Here is a 22,133-nt window from a genome sequence, read left to right as displayed (position 1 = left end):
AGCAACCTATCCCACTATTCTTGCACTAAACTATTATTTTAAAACCTAGGTTTACTATAAAATTCCAGACCAGTGTTTTTCGAGTTCAATTACATAAACAGAAGTTTTTTTAAAGTAGCCCCCTTTTATCAGAAACTATTCTTTACTAATTAATTACCCATTTACTTTTTCGCCGCCATAATAATTTACTCACTCGGATAGCCAAAATCGCTCCTAAAGAGGAAAATGTGCTTACTTTGAAAAACCTTGGCCTACATGCATATATTTTAGTATAATATGCGTTGTTCAGTGCAAAACTTTTTAAGAATTCGTAACTAATTAAGAGTAAACTAAATACCAATTATACAAAAATCATTAGTTATAACTTTATTTTAAGTTAGCTAAAAATGCTTCAAAATTGTTTTATGTCAGTTTTGTTAAAACTGTATAAAACCTACGCTAATAATAAGTTTCGAAAAAATATTTTGATGATTGTTTTTTGAATACAGATAGTTAAAACAGATATTGATTTTTAAAAATATTTTGAGAACAACTTTACTAATAGTTATAAAATAATTTATTAAAAATATTTTTTGAAAAGTAAATGAAGTTCTACTGTTGAAAGCTGTCTTTTTGAAAAAAAAAAACTTTAGTATACATAAAAAATATTGTGTCTACTTCGGTTTGTTTTAAAACTTTCTAATAAAAAAAATGTTTTTGTTTATCTCAGACAAACTAATTTTGAATGTTTAAGTGTCAAAACTGTAGCTACAAAAAAATTAAGTGTAAGTTTTAAATAAAAATGAGTTATTAAATATTTTTAATGAAATATCACTTTATGATTTATTGATCATTTAGATAGATTTTCACAAAAAAAAATCTTAGATAGTTTTATCAAGTATTACTTTTATCTTAATACTGTCAAGATTTAAGAAGACTATTTCAGAATAGCCATACACTCAGGCTAGTTTGTGCATTGTTATATACCTCAGGGTAGATACTTTGACTTATATATGATTAAGTCCTTTTGTTATTATACTGGTATTTTTATTACTTAATTTTGGCTAACAGTATTCTTTGAAGTTTTTAATTAAGTTATTTTTTTGTCTTATAAACTTAGGGCGACTCAGGCTAGCTTTTTTGTCTCAAGAAGTGGCAACTCTGCTATGAACACATGCATACAATTCATAAATATGAAATCGATTTTAATAGTTAAAGTTATAACGAGTACTAAAATATATTTTAATATCATATTTAAAAAGTTACAAATCTTTTCGTTATACTTGCTCAACTTACAATGGCACATGAAGTATATTAGTTGTAATTTCGATTTTGATTGGTCTTTCACTTAAAAAAAGGGTTTCCCAAACTCATTTACTAAATCGCCCCCTTTTCAAAAATTTGAAAATTAATCGCCCCCACGATTTTACAAAGTAATTTTTCTCTTGGATACAAACTTTTGAACTAATAAAGTTGTGTTCAAAATGTACTTCTTATGCACTCACTTTTGGGCTGTATTCAAAGTAGTTTACAGGGCTTGAGAAAATAAGTTATAGTTGTTTTCTTATAAGCCCAGTAAAGTGTATTAAAATACTTAATTTTTACAAAACTTTGTGTAATCTGTAATCAATTCTGTTTAAATATGAGTTGTTTTGAACCTAACGAAACTTTTAGGTTAGTGGTGGACAATTTTTGTAGTCAGCAATTTATATTTAGTTAAAAATATTTTTTAGTTTCAACTCGTTAAAAAATGTAATTGCGGGCTGCATAATTTAAAAAAGTAACTTATAAGAAAATTGAAAACTCGAGCAAAATTGTAATAAAATTATTTAGTGTTATTGTGATCTAAGAAATACTATTGTGAACTGAAAACAAAATTAAAAGTGTATTTCAAAATAATAAGTATCAAAAAACTAAATTTTGTTTATTTTGCACAAGTAGTTTTCAACTTACTTAGCTGGTCGAAATTTGACTGGATCTTAACCGTACGTTACCCATCTGAAATCTTAACTGAAACCTGACATTATAATAATCTCTCATATAACGAATTTCGGACATTTAGAAGTTAATGTTAAGTAATTTATTTAAGCCGCAGAAAATACTGAAATTATTTTATAAATAGGCATATTCTAAAATTAATATACCAGAGATTAAAAAACTATTAAAGAATGAACAGTTTATTTTACACATAATAAAATAAATATTAAAACATAATTTCTGATCTAGTTTGAGGAAGTTTGACCGACTGGTTTATTATCTCACATGAAAACCTTTAGGAAACTAAACCTTAATTTAAATTTTTTGTTTAGATTTAAATTCAAAAAAATATTAAATGTTTTACAGTTAATTCTGTGAACAGAAAGCAATCAATTAAAAAATTGTTTTAATTAGGTTAAAATTTATTTTTTAACTGTAGCAGTCTTTTTGATGGCTTATTTAAATGAATACTGTTTAAATTTATATTTTCTTTAGTCGTTACCTAAAATAATTTACCAAAAGAAAATAGTGAAAAACTAAAAGCTAGTGTTGAACTATTAAAATAAACAACACATTCTAATTGCTAATATATTAAAAATTAAAATAAAACAAAAAACAGTTGTATTAATAGTTTAAAATTCGTTAAAATATAGATTTTTTAACAATAATAAAAAGTTAGAAAAAAAAATTGAGTTTAAGAATCTTTTAAAACCAAAAAAAAAAAATTTGAAGTAAAAAGTTTAATGGTTATCAAGATTTTTTTTTAATTTATACAGATTAAACAAGTAAAAATAAAAATATGTCAAATAAATTTCTTTCAAACCAATACTTTAATTACTATAGTATAAAAACGTTTAGTGTAATGTTAAACGACAAATATAAACTACAAAATTAACTAGGTCAAAATAAAACTATTAACAAATTTAAAACATAAACCATTTAATAAATACAATAGACTTCCGCTTTAGTTCGCATTTAGAACAAAATCAAAAAGTGCAAACTCAATAATTATTACCTATTTTTTTTTTACAAAATGATAAATTTAAATATGTTATATGCAATAACGTTATGAAAAAACATGGAATCGACTAAAACATAAAACAAACATTCATTAAAAAAAAAGATCTATATAAGCTGTTAATACTTAGTTAGTAATAGACTATATTTAAGTAAAATTTAAGACAATATAAATTTGCACTTTTTTTTGGGTAAAAAGTGCCAACTCAAGAGGAAGTCTACCGTATATTTATTAGTATTAGCAAACTTGTTGTAGAATAAATAACTTTATAAAATTTTTATCATAAAAAGACTACTTAAATACAATACAAACCAGGTTAAATAAGAAGTATTGTGAAAGATCAAATATATAAAAAAACTTTCATAAAATAATGTCTGCTACTGAAGTCAATAAAATGTGAAGGATGAGGTTCATGACTGCTTGTAAGTTTCACTAATCTGATTCTTAATCAGTAAAATAAAGCCTCTTTTACAAATATCTAGATTAGATATTTTGCTCAAGATGTTGATAACTGAACTGAAAGCTTTCTCAACAACATAGCTAAAAGGAAAAACTATAAAGAACAATCTAAATTCCGACAAATGATTGGATACTTTTGCTTTAATTTTTGTTGAGTCCAAAAGTTTTCAAATCGTTCTTTGGAAAAATTAATTTAAGTTCAAGGTCAGTTTGTAAGTCTGAGAAGGTTTCCTGTAAGTCGTTTACTTCAAAATAAAATGCCTCGAAAGGATCCATGTTTTTATCTATATGATAGCTTTTTTGTGTCAAACCGAAATTTTACTACTTAATATGTTCAAAATGTTAAAAATTCTAGATTTTTTAGGTTTTTTTTTGCTTAAATTCCAGGTTTTTCTAGGTAAATTGGCAACCTTGTTTAGTTTTATTTCTTAGTCTAACTTAGAGACTTTTCAAAAAACAATTGGAAATATCATGAGGTGATAGTTAATAATATAAAACATAGATTTTTACAAACCATTTATGATCCAAAATAACATATAAGTCAGGTTATAAAATGGTGAGAGGGATTCCGATTGTCTATGATCAATGTAATTGTTAAATAAGAAATTATATGATTGAAAATATGTAATAACTTGAAAGTAGGAGTCATAAGTATTTGAATTTTTTCTCTATATTTTACATAAACAAAATAAACTTTTTTGTTTTTACCTCAGGGTCAAATATTTAATAGCAATCTAAAATTAGTAAAATAGCAAGATAAAAAGTAAAAGTTTTATGACAGCTCAAAATTTTAAAATCGCCCCCTTACTAATTATCGCCCCCGACTTAGTAAAATCACCCCAGGGGGGCGATATCGCCCACTTTGGGAAACCCTGGTTTAAAGCATAACATTAACCATAACACTATATTTCATTACATGTGTAATTACACTTGTTTAGTTTTTTTAAGAACAATTAAATGTCATAAAAGAAAAGCTTTGTTAACTCAAAACGTTGTGTGTCGTTAAGAGCTTGGCTAGTTGGTAGAGCGTTAGACATAAATCTGACTTTTTACGAATAAAAAGTACCGTGAGTTCAAAGTATCGCAAATTTTTTATTTATTATACTTACTCTACTTTTTTGTAGCCTATGAAGCATAATTTCTGTGATAGCAAAGTAATTTAAATCAAAATACTCTTTTTGGGCTTGCAAATTCTGGATATGCCTACATTTTCTGGCTTGACAAACTTGTTTTATGGAGAAATAACTAAAAAAAAGTAAATAATTCAACTTCTTTGTTTTAATATTACTCTAAAGGCGTAATTTAGTTTTAAATAAGACTTGAAAAATAACCAAGAAAGTATATGACAATTTTATATTTAACTTAACTCAGGGTTCATACGCGTTAGACTAAATAAGTTTTTTGAAAAACAGTGAAAAAATGTAAGTCTTTGTTAGTTCAACTGATTAAAGTTTCTGAATTTTAAAAACTAATTTGAGATTATGTTTTTTTTTTCGAGTAAACCTTTAAATTGTAAATTCAATTCTTAGTAATAAGTAGTTTCTCACTTAAAAACTTAAGTTATTCAAAAAAAAATTGTAGAAACTTTTTTTTTATGTTGAGTAGATAATATTAGTTTTCTTACCAATAATTTACTTTTTTAATCACGTTTTGAAGGAATTTTTGCGAAGAGGTCAGATCACTTATCAGCGAAAGGGGAGTAATAATAATATATTAAGGAAAAGTCATAGTAAAAAATTTAACAGCTTTTACACATCGAGCTTATACTTGCAATACAAATAAAAGCTTTATCCAACGCAGCTCTTTTCTTAATAAAATTTCAAACTAGTCTTTTATTCCTTTTATTGAATTAACATTGAGTTATATAGACAGTTTTTGAAATTGTCTTGTGTATTAAACATTGAAAAAAAAACTATTTAAATGAAAATTTATAAAATGTTTGTCCTAGCAAAAATTTTTGAAAATTAATATTATCTTTCGTTTAACTCGCAAACATTAAAAATCTAAACCAAAAAAAGTCTAGTAACAGTAGATTTAAGTTTTAACAACTAAAACTTTCGAACATCATATTTAATTAGTCAAAAACTAACTATTTTTGTGAGTTAACGCTTTTTAATTTCTAAACTTATACAAAATGTGCAAATATAACTGGCAAGTTCTTTCCTAATAAAATTGGAAGAAGTAAAAAACTTTAAGGAGAATCTCATAACTTAATAAAACAAAATGTCCTCATTTTACTTATTTTAAACAGTCTGCTAAATATTTTTACAAATGAAAGTTAATGGATTATTTAATTATAAATCAGTATACATTTTCATTAATTTTCAACCTATTAGGTTCCTTAAAAGTATAAGTTTAGCGATATTTTATCATTATTTCCTGACCAAGTGATAAAAAAAAATTAGAGATAATATTTTGGTAAATATTATATACTTTACTTTTTATTGTGTGATGCTATCAAGCAACGTTGATTATATCTATAAAGAATTTCACATATTTCAAACATTACGAACTATTGTCACATTTTGTGTTAATTGTGAACCAAAGAGTCTTTTATTTAAATTATTTCTTTCACTAATTCTTTTATCAAAAATATACATATAACAAAAAAATAAACAATACTCCTTTAATTATAAAATACATGCTATATATTTTTAAGAAATAATAGCAGTTTAATTACTGTTGGCAACATAATACATTAGAAAAATGTAACGTTAGTTTTTATCAAACAAGTTATCGGGTTGTCAAATGTTTTTTGTAAATTTCTACCAGATTTTTTGAATATCTTCATATTTAAACATTATATTCTTTTTATAGAATTAAAACAGTGTTTTTTGGTCCATTTTTACTATAGAATTAAAACTGTGTTTTTTGGTCAATTTTTACTATAGAATTAAACTTAAGGCAATAAAACTGTATTAAAAATTATAACAAAATTGACTTTTAAAAGGTGCTTTTACTTTTGAAGATTTGAAAACCGTAAATTTTTGTTTTAGAAACTGTTCACTGTAAAGTCATATTCAGCTAAAAATGAATTAAAAAGGTTGCATTAAACACAACTGTTATTTGTTTATTAAAAAAAAATCTTGAACAAAAAAAAAGTCTTGAACACACCTTTAAACCTAATTTAAAACAAATCTAAATACTTAAGAAATAACTGTATTTTATTAAACTTGCAAGTAAAAGAATCTCGATTTATATTCAAAAGTAGTAAATCAGAAAAGGTATATTTTTTGAATAGTTTTTAAAATGACTAACTTAAATAGATTAATAAGACTAACCAATGCGATATTTAAAAATTAATAGTTATACTAAAATTAAAAGTATTGTAAAATTTACTATTGACGTTAAAGATAAAAACATCAAAGCTTAAAAAGTTAAAGTTTTTAAAAATATCAAGTTTTCAAAACAGATTACCAGGAGTAGCTAAAAATAGTTAAAAAAATATTTAAAAAAAAACTCAAAACACAATGTCCTAAAAACTAATATATATTTTCCAAATAAACCAAAACCTAGTTGCTGGACAACACCGTATAAACTATGAATTATCATCTACCTCAATGTGCATACTTTGTTCAGAAGATTGTTTCAAAGCATCTACCTTACCCAGTAACTGTTTTGCTGCATCACGGTACTGTTGAAAAATAAAGAGAATAGATAAGAACTAGCTGTATGTTACTCGACTTATGCATAGTATATAGTTTATATGACTTCTCTCTATTTGAAACTATCTAATATCAAACCAAAAGTTTTTGTACTCTTTTAAATAAAGTCTTAAATATTGTTTAATTTTATCATAAAACTACTAGTCTAATAATAGAACTAAAGCACTAACACGGGATATAGTTTTATAAAGTTGTGCTTTTTTTATACAAACATTTTAGCTTTTATTAGTTTTAAAATAATTCGAAGTGTTATTAGAAGTCAAACTTCTTGCCTGACATTTGTCTAAAATCCATGCAAACAATCATTAAAGCTTTTGTTTAATATTTACATAAAAAATACATTTTTTGTTACAAGTCTAAATGAAGTTCTTCGGTTACATAATAAACTTTTTCTAATCTTAATTTCAAAGTTAAGACTTGAGATCATTTAATAAAATCTGCATACTGCCAAAATAAAAACGTTTACATATTTAAGTTAGTTTTCTTTAATTGAACTTGTGACATACATACATTCTTTAAAATGTTGCAACGCTCTTAACTTAAAATAACGTTCAACAACAGACAGCCTCAACAAATTATTTCAACTCTCCTTATCAACAACAACAATGCCTATAAGCCATCAAACAACTTACTTCGCTGAACTCGAGGCATTTAGTGGCGAACTCTTTCGCTTTATCCAAATCTTGGTCGGTGTCGAAGTGAAAGTTGGCGAGGAAGTTGTACGCCTCGTGGTGCATCGTGCTGCCTTCGGGGATTCCCTGACTTTCCGCTTGAATCACGTACATTTTGAAGTGCTTCGCCGCTTCCTGCTTCGAACTCAGACTTCCTTCTTTGGCGAACAGCCTGAAAAGTTTACGGTTAGTTTTTAGATTGTTAGTGTTGTAAACGGACTTAGGCAGCTTTTATTCTACAGGATGAACAAAGTTAAAACTTTTAATTGTATTGACATCTTTGGATGTTTAGTAGATTACTATTCAGAATGGTTTATACTTCATTTACTTAATAAAAAGTTAAACTGGTTTATTATTAAAGTTTTTTTAAAACTGTTTGAAAAAAATTTTAAAGGTCACTTTGAACTCTATTGGTATTATTAAACGGTTTAAACCTCAAAAAAAAAGTACCACAAAGTCTAACTAATGAAGATTTTGATGGTAAAAAAAAAAAAAAATAGTTTGTTATAGCTACAGAAATTCAAAAATAAGCAAGTTATTTTAGCATTATCTCAAAAAATAAACTAAGCAGAAGGTAGAATTAATAAAGATTACTACAGTAGCGTTGAAAAAAAATTCAATAGATAATTCAAATAACTCAAGATTATCATAATTTGAAATGTTTCAATTCGAATTGTCATAAATTGAAACATCATGCACCTTTTTGTAATTACCTATACTAATACTTGGAAAACGAACTTTATAGTTACATAAAATAAATAACAACATAAATTGTAACTTAAGACAGTAAAGCATCGCAGCAGAGACGAACTTGGCTATTTTGTAGTTGGCAGTTCCCTCCATATCTCCGACGGCAACTGCTGTTCTGTAGCAAACTTTGGCGTCTTCATACCGCAATAAAGTGTCGTAAGTGTCGCCTACTGCCATCGCCATACGGGAATCGAACGCGCGCAATCTCTGCGCCTGTTTTTTGTTTGTAAGCAGATTTTCGTTATAAAAGCTTATAATGTCTTTTTTATCCAGATCTGATTTTTGTTGTGAACATATTTAGGTGATGATAAATAATTACTATGTTGTTACGCTAGACCAGCAATTCTTAACCTGGGGAGATTTCCCTTGTTTTAAGGGGTAAATTAATTTCTTTATTTCTACTTTTGTATTTATAAGTTAGTATTTAGTTGTAATTTTTTAGAAATTAAATAGACTCTTTAAGTTTTACAATTTTTTATATTTAATAAGCTTAAAGTTCAAAGAATCTAGTTTTTTCCTAAAAATAAAAAACTATTTTGAAGATTGGAGAAAATTTGGTTATTACCTTCCAAAAAGGGGTAAAAAATTAAAAAAAGGTTAAGAGCCGCTGGGCTAGACTAACCTTCAAAATCTAGAAACTAATTGTTTTAAAAAGTTTCTCTTTATGTTATAAGTACTTTAGAGGAATTCAACCTTGTTCACCGATTAAACATTGTAAATTTTAAGTTCGACATTTAAGTTTTTTATTATAACAAAAGAAAAGGAAAACAATACGATAAATTATATATATATTCTACACCTTTTAACATATTTTAGCTTTGATCAAGTTTAGTTTTATAAATATAAAAATATAATAAACATCTTAATAAAAATGATCACCTTTTACTTATAGTATACTACTTACTGTGAAATAAGTTGTTTATAACTAGTATACTTAATTTTGAAATTTATATAAAAAACAAAATACGTATTCAAGAAAAAAAAATGCTAATAAACACTTAGTTTTAAACTATATTCATGAAAAAACCTGTTTGTAGTAGTACAATGAGAACTTATAAATTTTTAGTATTTCATAGGCCTGTCCGAGTCCGTACCAAGCTCTGTAGTCCTTAGGATTTAGATCAATTGCATTTCTGTTAATTGAAACTGGTTATAAAACAATATACTGTCAAGAAAGCAATTATCATAAACGAGATACACAAAATATTTTATTTGTTTTGGTATGTAGCTATAACAAACTTAAAAAGAAGCAAATTAATCTTTAAAAAAGTAGACGTTTCTTACAATTTAAAAACTCAAAACAGTTTTGAATTTAAAACTATATATCTTAGTTTTAAGCTACGTAGAAATATATTTTGTGTTACTTATTTAATGCATAAATATAATTTTTTTGGCTTTACTTTTTTTTCAACAACATACGACTTGTTGTACAAACTTAAATGTAATAGAACTTGATGCTTAAAAATTTTAACAACCAACCTTAATTCACCTCAGAAAGTAAGTATACTTGTAAATAAATTCAAAGCTTTATATTTATTGGATTAATAATGAAAATACTCTGTTTATAAAAGAAGTACAGATGTTTTAAAAGTTTAAGTTAAACTTTATGTATTTAAATATTGAACAATGATATTTTTATTATAAAAAGTCACATTTTTTATTATCATCAAGCTTCTCAACTCTTTATATAAAAACTCTTAAATTTAAACAGGTTTTGTTAAATGTTTTGCTTGGCGACATTTATAATAATATCAAATATTTAGAGACCAAAATAACTAAACTCATTCCAAAATAAAAAAACCTAAAAGGTCATTACAGGGTTGCCACTCGTTTTTTCAAAATTTTTTCCAGGTTTTTAAATGTACACATTTTTGGGTCCATTTTTAGTTTAAAGCCAATTTCTATATAAGAAACTGTGTTAAATAGTATAAAAACATGGAAAAGATACAGTAAAGTTACTTTAAATGTGTCTTTTAATAAAAAGTTTTTGATGACAAAAAATTTTTATTTATATGATAGATTATTTGTGTCAAATCGAAATCTTACTACTGAAAATGTTAAAATTATTAAAAAATCCAGGTTTTTTGATCAAAATTCCAGGTTTTTCCAGGTAAAGTGGCAACCCTGTCATTATCAAAGATCAAGAAAAGCAAAGCCATTCGAAAAAAAAAAAGTATTATCTCAAGTTCATATGAATAAAATTAGACACTCTGCAACAGTTTTTAATACTCATTAGCAACTTTTTTTTATACTTCACTTAAAATATATAAAATAAAAACTATAAAAACCTATACGCCTGAATTGCTGCAGAGGTATTTTTAACTTCAGTATATTCGTGTCCAATTAAGGTCCATGCACTTAAATAGTTTGGATTTATTTTTAAAGCACGCTGGAAATATAAGACGGCTTTATCGTGTTGAGTTCGAATGCTGTAGTAATTTCCTGTGAATTGTTTTGTACAGCTTTATAATTGAAAACTGATTTTAAACATTCAAAATATTTTTCCATTGAAATTCCTTAAAATTATGTGTTATACTTACCTTTTAATTATCATATCTACATATTTAATAACAACTTTGTAATTGTTATAATTTATTAAAACACACAGTTAAGAAAGTTGTAAGAAAAAATAAATTCATCAACTTTTCCAAAAATTTCCCCTTTAAAAATACTGGGTCAAACTGAAAGAACAAGTTTATCTGCTTGTTCAAGTTTAAGAAAAACCAAATTGTCTAGAGTTAATTAGTGCAAAATGAAAATTAAAACCCTTTATGAATATCTTTAGAAGGTTGCCTAATAACTTTGGCAAATTTTCTCTAGGTTTTCAAAATATCTCCAGGTTTTAAAAAGTACACATTTTTGGGTCTATTTTTAGTTTAATATAAGGTAAGAAACTGTGTTAAATAGTATAAAAAACATTATAAAGATACTCTAAAGCAACTTTAAATGTGTTTTTTATCTATATGATAGATTTTTCGATTCAAATCGAAATTTTACTACTTAACATGTTAAAATTGTTAAAAATACCTGTTTTTTTTAGTCTTTTTTGTTCAAAATTCCAGGTTTTTTTTCATAATTTCTCAAATTCCAGCTTTTTTGGCAACCCTGTCTTTATGACAACGATTACTGTACAAAGTTTTACAGTGACATTATTTAAACACAACAGGAAATATAAGTTCAATTTTTTGAAGTACAAAATAAATATTTTGATATTTAACACACCACAAACTTCAAGCTTAACATTTAATGTATGTTGAAAATTACTTAATTAGTATTTGCAAAGAATACTTTTTAAAACTAACGAAATCTAGAATAACATATAAGCCAATGCAAGAACTTAGAATATACTAAGTTTTGGAACTTTAATGAATTTTTAAAGCGCTTTTTAATGATTTATAGTTAAAATTAAAGATAGAAAATGTTCGTCGTTGAAATTAAACAGGTTTTATAGCAATGAGACCTAAAGTAATTCTTTATAAAAAGAGGCACAGTTTGTAGCTTAAGTCAAAAATAATAAAATTTTAAAACTTATCAAGTTTCAGTATCTACGAAAAAAATTGACATCAAATACTGCAAAATGAACAAAAACTTATATAAAAAAATCAAAAAAAAATTAAAGCAGTATTTTCTAAAACTTCAAAGTAATCTTACTTAGACGTAAGTAGCAATCATGTCTTAACATAAAAGTTTGCAAGTAAAAAACTTTTATTATGCTTTTTATGTAAAAATATTAATTAACCTATAACGCAACAAGTTTCAACTCTGAATTTGTCAACTTCGCTGCAATGGTGGGCCAGATTGGACAACTCAGCTTTTCTGTTGTTCACGTAATACATGTTGGACAACACATCCATGTCCTCTAGTCGGTACGGATCCTCTCTTCGCAATTCTTCTAACAGTAAGGTGGCGTTGTCGAAGTCTACAGTCAAATTCATTTAAAAAAATACAATGTGAAATAAATATAGTTTTATGTAACAATTATTCAGCTATGTTTATTATGTTACAATATGCATTTTATAGTATTTGTATATAAAACTTTTGTGTAATTTGAAAATTTCCAAAACAGTAGACTGTAATATTTTACAGTTTTACTACTAATGGTATACTAAAATAAAAATCGATCATAATACTATTCAACAGTCAAAAAAAAGACTTATACATTGATCCTAGGCATTATCCATAAGTTTATAATAATTGGACTAAAAATATAAACTTTTTTGATTTTTTGTGCTAACTAATTGAAAACCTTTATTAACAAGAAGTAACTAGAATTTTCATTTTGATATATAAAAGAAGCAAGTAAGTCTAATAAAATTTAAAACAAAAACATTGAAAAAGAATTACTTAGATTACTATAGTGAAAACAGGCTTAAAACTAGTGATTTACCGGACCCGGACTTTTTTTCAAATTAGGATCCGGCCGGACCCGGACTTTTTTTAAAATTAGAATCCGGCCGGAATCGGATCCGGATATTTTTTTCAAAATAAAATCCGGCCGGATCCGGATTTTTAATACTTTAAGTTATTTGTAATGTAAGTAGTATAAAAACTACTATGTACGATAATGCAATTTTATATAACTAAGTACTAACAAAGTGTAATTGTGTGAAGTTTATCTTTTATGTTTTATATCTAACTATATATACTTTTGAATTTTGAAAAACTATAATTCAAAAAAAATTTAGACTAAAAGTATTAATGTGCTGCAAAAATAATGAAATAATAAGAAAGTTTATGATATGTTATTAAGGTCTAGTTAAGACTAACAGTTAACAATAGTAGCTGGTATGTTTGCTAATTTTCTGAACAATATTTACATTTAAATTTTATAAAAATTGAAAGAACAAAAGAAAAACTTGAAATTGAAAGAACAGTAAAAAAAACTTCATATTGAAAGAACAATGGAAAACACTAAATATCTTTTTTGCTAAACTTATAAACTTTCCATGATTTTTGGCAACCAGAATATCACCTAATTTTAGCTAATAATTGAATCAAAGGGTTGCCACTCTTTGATTCAAAAAAAAAACAAACCTGAGTGATTATTAAGTTTCCTGAGTCAGAATGAGGTTTTGGAAAACAAATAATTACTTTAAGCTAATAATTAGTAGAACAGCTAGCCACAAGGTTGAAAATTTTAAGTATTGTTTACAATTAAGGTCATAGGGAAGTTAAACACTTTTTTTACAAGTTGATGTTATTTAATAGAATACTATCTTAGCTACCGATGCTTTTTATAGCTTTACAAAATTCAAAGTAGTTTTTGAGATATAAGCGGTCAAAGCCGGAGAGTTCCATAGGGATTTAATAGAAGGCGCAAGCTAAAAACGCGGAAATATCCGTTTCACTAAAAATCTATTTCCTCCTAGGTTTTTTAAGCTAGGTACCTCAAATTTTCAAAAAAATATTCCTTACACAGTTTAAAAGCTTTTGAGTGTTGGAATTTCATATAATTGAAATTTGAAATTTAAGGTCTAAATTAAAAAAAAAAAACACCTTTTTTTGAAAATAGGGGACTTTTTCTCAAAATAAAAAAATTTAAAATTTAGTAAAGAGTAAACTGTGACAATTTGAATAAGATTGCTTAAAAACTGTAGGAGGAGGTAGATTTTTAATGAAATGGTTTTTTTTCGCCTTTTTAATTTGCACCTTCTATAAGGAAGCTATCGAGCTGGCCGGCTTTGACCCCTTGTATCTTTGAATTTTGTTAAGCTGTTAAAAGTATCTGGTAGCTAAGATTAAAATCTATCAAATAAGATAAACTTGTAAAAATCAAGGTGGACCCCTCTATAGCCTTACCAATCTAAAATCAACTAAAATCAAGTTCTTGAACAAAACTAATCTAGAAAATCACAAAATATTAAAAACTGGATCAGCTCAAACTCATTCAAAATCTAAAAGAAAACTAGCCTGAGTTTTTCAAAAAATCTTAAAACTAGCTTGAGTTTTTATAAAAAACTAAACTAGTCTGAGACTCAAATTTCAAAAGTTCCCAAAAATTTTCAAAATAGCAGGGTTGTCACTGTTTAAGTCAAAAAAAAAAAAAAAGTTAGAGTGAGTATAAACTAGCCTGAGTCTAAAATTACTTTAATCTAATAGTCAGTAGAACATCTAGCCATAAGGTTGACAATTTGGTTGTAAAGTTTTTAATTTTACAACATAGGTAAAGAGTTGCATTTCTGAAATGTTTGTTTCATAGTTTAAATGTAAACAAATGAAAACTAGTCACGTGTACAAAATGAGCCAATCACGGTAGGTGTTTAATTTTCGAACGTATTTTCTGACGAAAATGACTCTTTTTAATTTACACAGGGTTTGTTTTTGTAAAAAATACTTTTCCGTATGCTCTTTTTTACTAACTAGATCCGAATTGACCGGATCTCTGTTAGGATCCGGCCGATCCCGGACCGGAATTTTTTTTCAAATATGGATCCGACCGGACCCGGAATTTTTTTTCAAATTAGAATCCGGCCGGAACCGGATCCGGATTTTTTTTTTCATATCAAGATCCGGTCGGATCCGGATATCAGACAAAAATGGCAATATTCGGCCGGATCCGGACCCGGATAGTGAGTCCGGTACATCACTACTAAAAACCGAAATTAAAACAGTCTTTCTTCGCCTTCCAAACATAAAGTAACCTAACAAACTTAATTCCTCTTTAATCAAAAATTACTTTTTTTAATTTTTAAAAAGTGTCTGATAGTTTACATAAAACTCTTACAATAAGATTAACTTATAATGAACAAGTGGCCTACCTTTCTATGGCCTTAATATAAGAAAAATATTTTATATTTATTTAGTTTCTTTGAACTTAAGCAAGTTAGAGCAGATATACTTTCTTATTTTTTTTAAATAAAAAAACATTTTTATTTTAATTTTGCAGAAGTTGAAATAAAAATTTGTTATGTCAATTTAGTAGTTCAGAAATACTAGTTTCCATATTTTAGAAATTGTTATAAACAAGAAAAAATTTGTTGAAATATAATCAATAAAAACTCGGGCAAAGGCTAAGAAGAAAATTAACAACAGTTTTTTGGAAATGAAATTTTATAGTTTTTATTTAGGTCTAGTTATTTCTCTTTGTTACTTGAAAATTAATTTTTTAGATAGTTAGCTACCATATCCACGAATTTTATTATTTTCTTCAAAATTTGATCTGGCTAAGCCAAACAGAAATAACTGTTCTACAACGTGTTTTGTAGCTTAAAACTACTTGTGTAAATAGACAAACTAATTTTTTAAAATATATTTTAAAAAGTGCTCTTTTTTTATTTTCAGTAGACAGTAATGACTTTTTAATGATTGTTATAGCTTTTTTTTGCTTTGAACAAGGTTTTTAATATTTTTCAACTATTTCAAAATTAAGGTGACCAGCAACGAAATTTTCCTTCAATATGGAACTTTACTTACAAAAGGCTTTCAATAAATGTTAAACAACGTTGAATATAGTATACGAATGTTAATTATTAAAAAAAAATATTGATATTTAATACTAAAAAACAATACAATTATTAGTGTGCCATGAAAAGAAGGAAGGTTAATGAATACAAACGAATGAATAAGCATACTTTATTGATCCAATGTCTAAAAATTTGCAAATGGGGAACAATTTAAAATATATTTTGGATTTTTCATTAAACGCTTTTGTTACTTCTATAGCAAATAGAACAGATGTTGAAACACTTTTAAAAGTATGTAACTTTGCAGGTGTATTAGTGATTATGTCTTTTTATTATAATTATATTCTAAAATGTAGCCGCTTGTTTTTGATGACTCAAGCTTAATTTATTGGATCTGGCTGAATCTAAGTTAGAATTCAGGCCTCTTTTTTAATTCTAGGTCTGGCTGGAAGTAAATCTTAGCAAAAAGACCGGATCTGGTAGATTACTATTCTTAAATAAAGTTTTTTTATAATAAAAACAATGTTTATTTAAAAACATACCTCTTCTATCATAATACGCAACAGCTTCCTTTGTTTTCACGTGAATGCAGTCATTAAAGCCACAGTTTCTTAAAAGTTTAAATATTCTAATAGCTTGAGTTCCTAATGTAGGGTCGCTATTCGTCTGTGCTACGAACAAGTCTCTCATCCAATGAGCAGGCAAGTCAAGACTGTTTACCTAAAAGTATTTTTTATAAATGGATGTAAAATTAATATTACGAACATTTATTTCAATTACTGGAAATTAAAGATAAATTAATTCTAAATTTGAAAACAAAGAAAGTATAAAATAAATCCAACTTTTTTTTCAATTTTTTAACAGCAACCCCTTAGAAAATGTGGCTACTTGTTCATTACAAGTTGATCTTATTTTAGATGTTTTACCTTAGCTATCAGACACTTTTTACAGCTTAATAAATACAAAGTAATTTTTGAGAAAAAATGATCAAAAATATTGAGTTTTTTAGGTAACTTACTTGTGGAAGGAGAAAAAAATTATTTCAATTTGTTTAATTAAAAATCACCCTTACTTTATTTTTTATCATTCTATTATTAGTTTAAAATTCAAACCGATAAATTTCAAATTAAATATATTATGTAACTCTTTTACTAATAATGAAATGTTTCTTGAATGTATGACATCTCTAAATTTTTTCTTAGTTGTTATACTAGAAAAAACAATGTTTATCTTTAAATGTCTATCATGTTTAAAACCGAACAGAGAATAATAATCTATTTTATGGAAACTTTTACACTTGGTAGAGGTAATACTTTGTAAACTATTTATTTTATTATATAACTGTATATATAAAACTTCAAAACTTATTTCCACGTAAAAAATATAAGTTTAAATTTTATAAAATAAAAACTTTATGCTTATCATTTAATAGCATGATAAACTAGGTAGATAAAAAATTATACAAACTAAAACTAACTTTTTTTTATTATAAAACAGTAAATGTAAAAAGTATAAAGAAAATTAACCTTTGTATTTTCAGAGACATAATTTGACAACAAATTCCAGGAGCTCCAGTTCATTGGCGATTGTTTTATGGAAGATTTAAGTGCTTCAACTATCATGCTGTTTGATTCTTTTGACTGAATTTGAGTTGATTTTCTCAAAACTAAAGCATAAAGGTAGGCAAGGTAAGAGTCAGTTTTACCACTTTGAAATCTTTGATGCAACTCTTGCTTTAGTTGTCTCATATCTTCATTAGATCCTAGGGATCGGGCTGCCACAGCTGTATTCAGAAAAAAGTTATTAGTATAACATTAATTTAACATTGCTAATTCAAAATCACAAAACTAAATAAAATTCATAACAAAATAACAGGAAAATCTTTAAAAAAGAAAAATTAGAAATAGTAAATTACAATTATAGATGCTTAAATAAAGGTTACACAAAAACTTTATGTCATCTGAATCTATTAACTTTTTTTAGTGTAATACATTACTGCTCAAAGTTGCCATCTTTTACAAATAAGTTATCTAAATTTAGTTTAACAAAAGAAACAAATTATTTAAATAACACAAATAACTTACATAACAAACTTTTATCTTTACCTTAATTCCTTTGGTAATGCTAAAAAGTTCAGCTCTAAGACAGTTTTATTTAGCTTAGAAGTAATGAAAAACTCTATCTTCTAAATTTTTTATTGATAGTAAAACAAATCATATACTGCTTTAAACAAAACGATCATGTGTTAAATTTCCTTAATAAACTTTAAATACTCACAATAGTTGACTGTACACTTATACAAATGTTTCTTTGTTATTGCCATGTAACGCGCATAGTAATGTAGAAACACACACAAGTCATCGTCCATTGCGTCTTTCAAACAGTGAGCTGCTCGCAAGTACTCCTCAAAATCGTAATAAGATTTGGCTCGCTCATAAACGTCTCTTCTTTTTTCAGAAACATCTCTGTGTCAAGATAATTTTAATTGTTTGTCCATCTTTAAAATATATGTAAACAAAAAAAAAGTTAAACAATAACATTAAATAATTCAATAAGCATAGCAAACAACAAATTAACAGAAACAAAAACATTAACAGAATAAATATTATAAAATTTAATTTAATAGTTTTTAATGAAGTCGAAAAACAAGTTGATATTCTGGAGTATGTTTTAAAAAAAGAAAAAAAACCTAAAGAGTGTAATCTTTAAAAGATTAAATTAACCACTTAAATTTACCGTACCCAGTTCCGACCGGATCTCGAATTAGTAATGAGATCCAAATCAGGAACTGACCAGGTCCTGAATTTTCTATACAGTGAGATCACTAATTAAGAACAACTGCTTTCAGATTATATGCAATTGAACATTTCTTTAACATCTAAAAGCAGGACTGTAAGTATAGTCTATAAAAATATATTTTTAGGTAGAACTGGACCAAAGAAATAAACTTTTACCTAATAATTAAAACAATTATAGTAAAATTAAAAAATAAATGAAATAGCAGAACATATATTAGCTACAATATATTTAAAAATAAATTAACTTAAACTTTTATAAAATATAACTAAAAACTAGCCTGAGTTTTTCAAAAAGTTAAGAAACTGGTTTGATTCAGCCTGTGTTTCTTTTTTTAATCTAAAAAAGATTCAAACTAGCCTGACGTGGTACTTTAAAAATTATATAGTAACAACAAACTAGTGAAATGTGTTTTAGCTCAACTTTTAAATGTATAGTATTTTAAAAACATTTCAAGCTAAAATCAGGGTTTCAAAAGATTTTTGAAAAACTTCTTACAAGTTTGTGGAAGAACAAGTACTATTGTTCATTTTTAGTATAAAACTAAATTAAAGGTAAAAAACAGTCTAAAACAATATAAAATATTGATAAGATACTGTATTCAGGGTTGCCAAATGTTTTTGGAAAATTTTCTCCAAGTTTTCAAAACTTCCTCCAGGTTTTCAAAAGTACACAATTTTGGGTCTATTTTTAGTTTAATGTAAGAAACTGTGTTAAATAGTAAAAAAACATTAAAAAGATACTGTAAAGTTACTTTAAATGTGTTTTTAAATAATAAAAATTTGATGATGACAACATTTTTTGGTCTATATGATAGATGTTTTGTGTCAAATAAAAATTTTACTACTAAACATGTTAAAATTGTTCAAAATTCCAGGTTTTTTTTTTCAAGTCTTCTCAAACTCCAGGTTTTTTGGCAACCCTGTGTATTGTTACTTTAAATATGTCTTATATTAAATATAATTTTAAATTAAACAAATAATTTTTTTTTGAAAATGGTAGATATTTTTTGTCTTACCAAAATTTTATTGTTTTACATGTAAAAATTATTATAAATATAAGTCCAGAGTTTTCCAGGTACATCAGTGATTATTGTTCAAATTTTAAGGTTTTTCCTTTTTCTTGCCTAAATTGTCAAATTCTAGGTTTTTTTGACAACTCTGTAAACAATTTAGAAGAATAAAAATTACTCTTACATAATAAAACTAATATATGTTATTCATAAATTATTGTTGAAGCAGCACATAATAAAAACTAAATTTTCAATCCTTCTAAACTATACTTAAAACAATAGAAATTAAAAATATTTTTAATTTCACTTTTAGTTCAGCTGCAAAAGTTATTTTTAGTCTTTTTAGTTATAAGTTTATGTGATAAAGCAAAAAAGTACTTATGAACTTCTAATGAAGAAAACAATTTTTTTTACTTTTTTTAAAACAATGTTCAATTTATCAATTTAAGAAAATAATTTATCAATTCCAAAGTAAAGATTTAAATTATCTTAGATTTTTGGATTTTAATGGAAAGATTAACAAACCCAGTTAATATTAAAAACCCAGTTAAAGTGTGTTGATTCGTTAATACACAGAAACATATGTTGGTACAATAAAGGAAGATTACTGTATAATTTCTTTTTATTTATTTATATTCCAGTGAACTTGTTTCGCTAGGATCTTTTGTTAGAAAACAATTAAATCTATATTTTGAACATCATTATTTTTATGAGTAATGTTGATTTGCCTTTAATATAAAACCAAAAGTCGTGATATTCAAAAAGATATACTTGAAAACTTTTTTTATTGTGATGTAATATTATATTTAATTCTATACCAATAAAAGTAAGAAGTTTTTTTTACTTACGGCTTAGAAAAATGGTCGCCATTTCCATAAAAGTTTTCAGAAAAGGTTTCACCTGGATGAACAGGATCTACTTTTAAGTTGCATGACATCTCAGCGAGCCTGTGAATTAAAAGTATAACATTTATTAAAATACATAAGTATCACACAACAAATAACTTTGTTTGACATTAGATTAAAAATTAAAAATTTACGTAGTACAAAAGTTTAAATAACATAATTTAAGTAATTCTTTTACATACTAAAAAACAGGACAAATAATTCAATTAATTTAGTATTACTTTTAGTTTAAATTTTATTTATTTTAAAATAATTTGTTTATTGTTACTTTGATAACTTATCAGGGTTGCCATTCTTTGAGTCAAAAAACTTTTCCAAGTGGCCAAAAACTGTCCTAAGTTACCTTTAACTGTTTTTAGTCAATCTGAGTTTTTTAAAACCCTTAAAAAATCTTACAGAAACTAAAAAAAAATTAATTAACTTTTTAAAGTTAATAAAAATAAAGTTTTTGAACAAAATTGGAAAATATTTAAACAAGAACAACTAAATTTCATCAAGATCTAGAAAAAAACTTGATTGAGATGTTCAAAAAAATCTTAAACCTATCCTGAGTTTTTATAAAAAACAAAACTGTCCTGAGTCATCCTGAATTTAAAAATAGCTTCAAACTACTTTGAGTTAACCTTATACATTCAAAAACTTAAAACATGCCTAAACTATTCTGAGTGTGTGGCAACCCTGACTTATCAACTAAATAGTTTTAAAAATTTAACATAACTTCTTGGATATAGGAAATAAAATCATTCAAGTTAGTTAGGTTTTTTGATGGAATACATAAACCAAAAACTAACTTTATCAACATTTTTTGAGCAATTTTTTAAAACTTTCTCAGTTATTGATTAAAAGTTTTAACTATTATGTAGTAAATAGTTTTTAAGTTATCAACTATTTATAACTAGATATTAACTGATAACTTTTATTTTTCAAAAAAAAAAAAGTTTATTAGCATTTATTCCAATTATTGTTCGAAATGTTGAAAAAAACAATTCTTAAAGTTTGAAGTGAATCACAAGACAATAAAATTTTGTAAATTTTTCAAAATTCTTAAATAATTTAATGCAGTAATGTCATATTAATAAACTATGTACAAAATAAAAGTACCAACGAAAACTTACCACTTAGTAGTTTCTTTTAAACCACGGAGTTTAAACTCATTTAAAGCAAATTGAATTTCATACTTACAATGACTTATATTGAAACTTGGTGTTAATACTGAGTATATAGTCATAGTTTATTTATTTGCTGTAAAATTACAGTGGTAAACAAATATTTAAGTTAAGAGTTATTTATGTTTGAGTTAAACTCATGTCAAAAATATTTTTTGCATAGTCAGTATATCATTGAACTTAAAGATAATTTTAGAAAATATTTATCAGTCTGGAATAAGCGTTTCATAATGATAAATTTTAAGGAATTAAAAATTAAGGAAAAATTTATAGTTGTTTGATATGTTTTTTCACTAAAAGTAAGTAAGTAGTAGGAAATAAACTTTTGTCAA

General features: G+C 25.6%; 1 protein-coding gene across 1 annotated transcript; it reads right to left on the bottom strand.

Annotated features, from left to right (window-relative positions):
• Nucleotides 1-6,487: 6,487 nt before the first annotated feature.
• On the bottom strand, nt 6,488-21,875 carry LOC145838201 (cell division cycle protein 23 homolog). The gene is made up of 11 exons (XM_082945761.1): nt 21,751-21,875; nt 20,579-20,677; nt 18,200-18,387; nt 17,449-17,705; nt 16,465-16,642; nt 12,259-12,438; nt 10,808-10,961; nt 9,547-9,652; nt 8,581-8,732; nt 7,731-7,941; nt 6,488-7,067 (listed from the first exon to the last, which is right to left on the bottom strand). Exons 1-11 carry the CDS (start codon nt 21,861-21,863, stop codon nt 6,972-6,974), a joined length of 1,734 nt encoding a protein of 577 aa, XP_082801887.1. The 5' UTR covers nt 21,864-21,875; the 3' UTR covers nt 6,488-6,971.
• Nucleotides 21,876-22,133: the final 258 nt, after the last annotated feature.

The sequence above is a fragment of the Thalia democratica genome, chromosome 6, assembly GCF_965202585.1.
Source record: "Thalia democratica chromosome 6, ktThaDemo2.hap1.1, whole genome shotgun sequence".
Lineage (NCBI taxonomy): Eukaryota > Metazoa > Chordata > Thaliacea > Salpida > Salpidae > Thalia > Thalia democratica.
The sequence above is the reverse complement of the archived record's forward strand: the minus strand, read 5'-3'. Positions and strand labels throughout refer to the sequence as shown.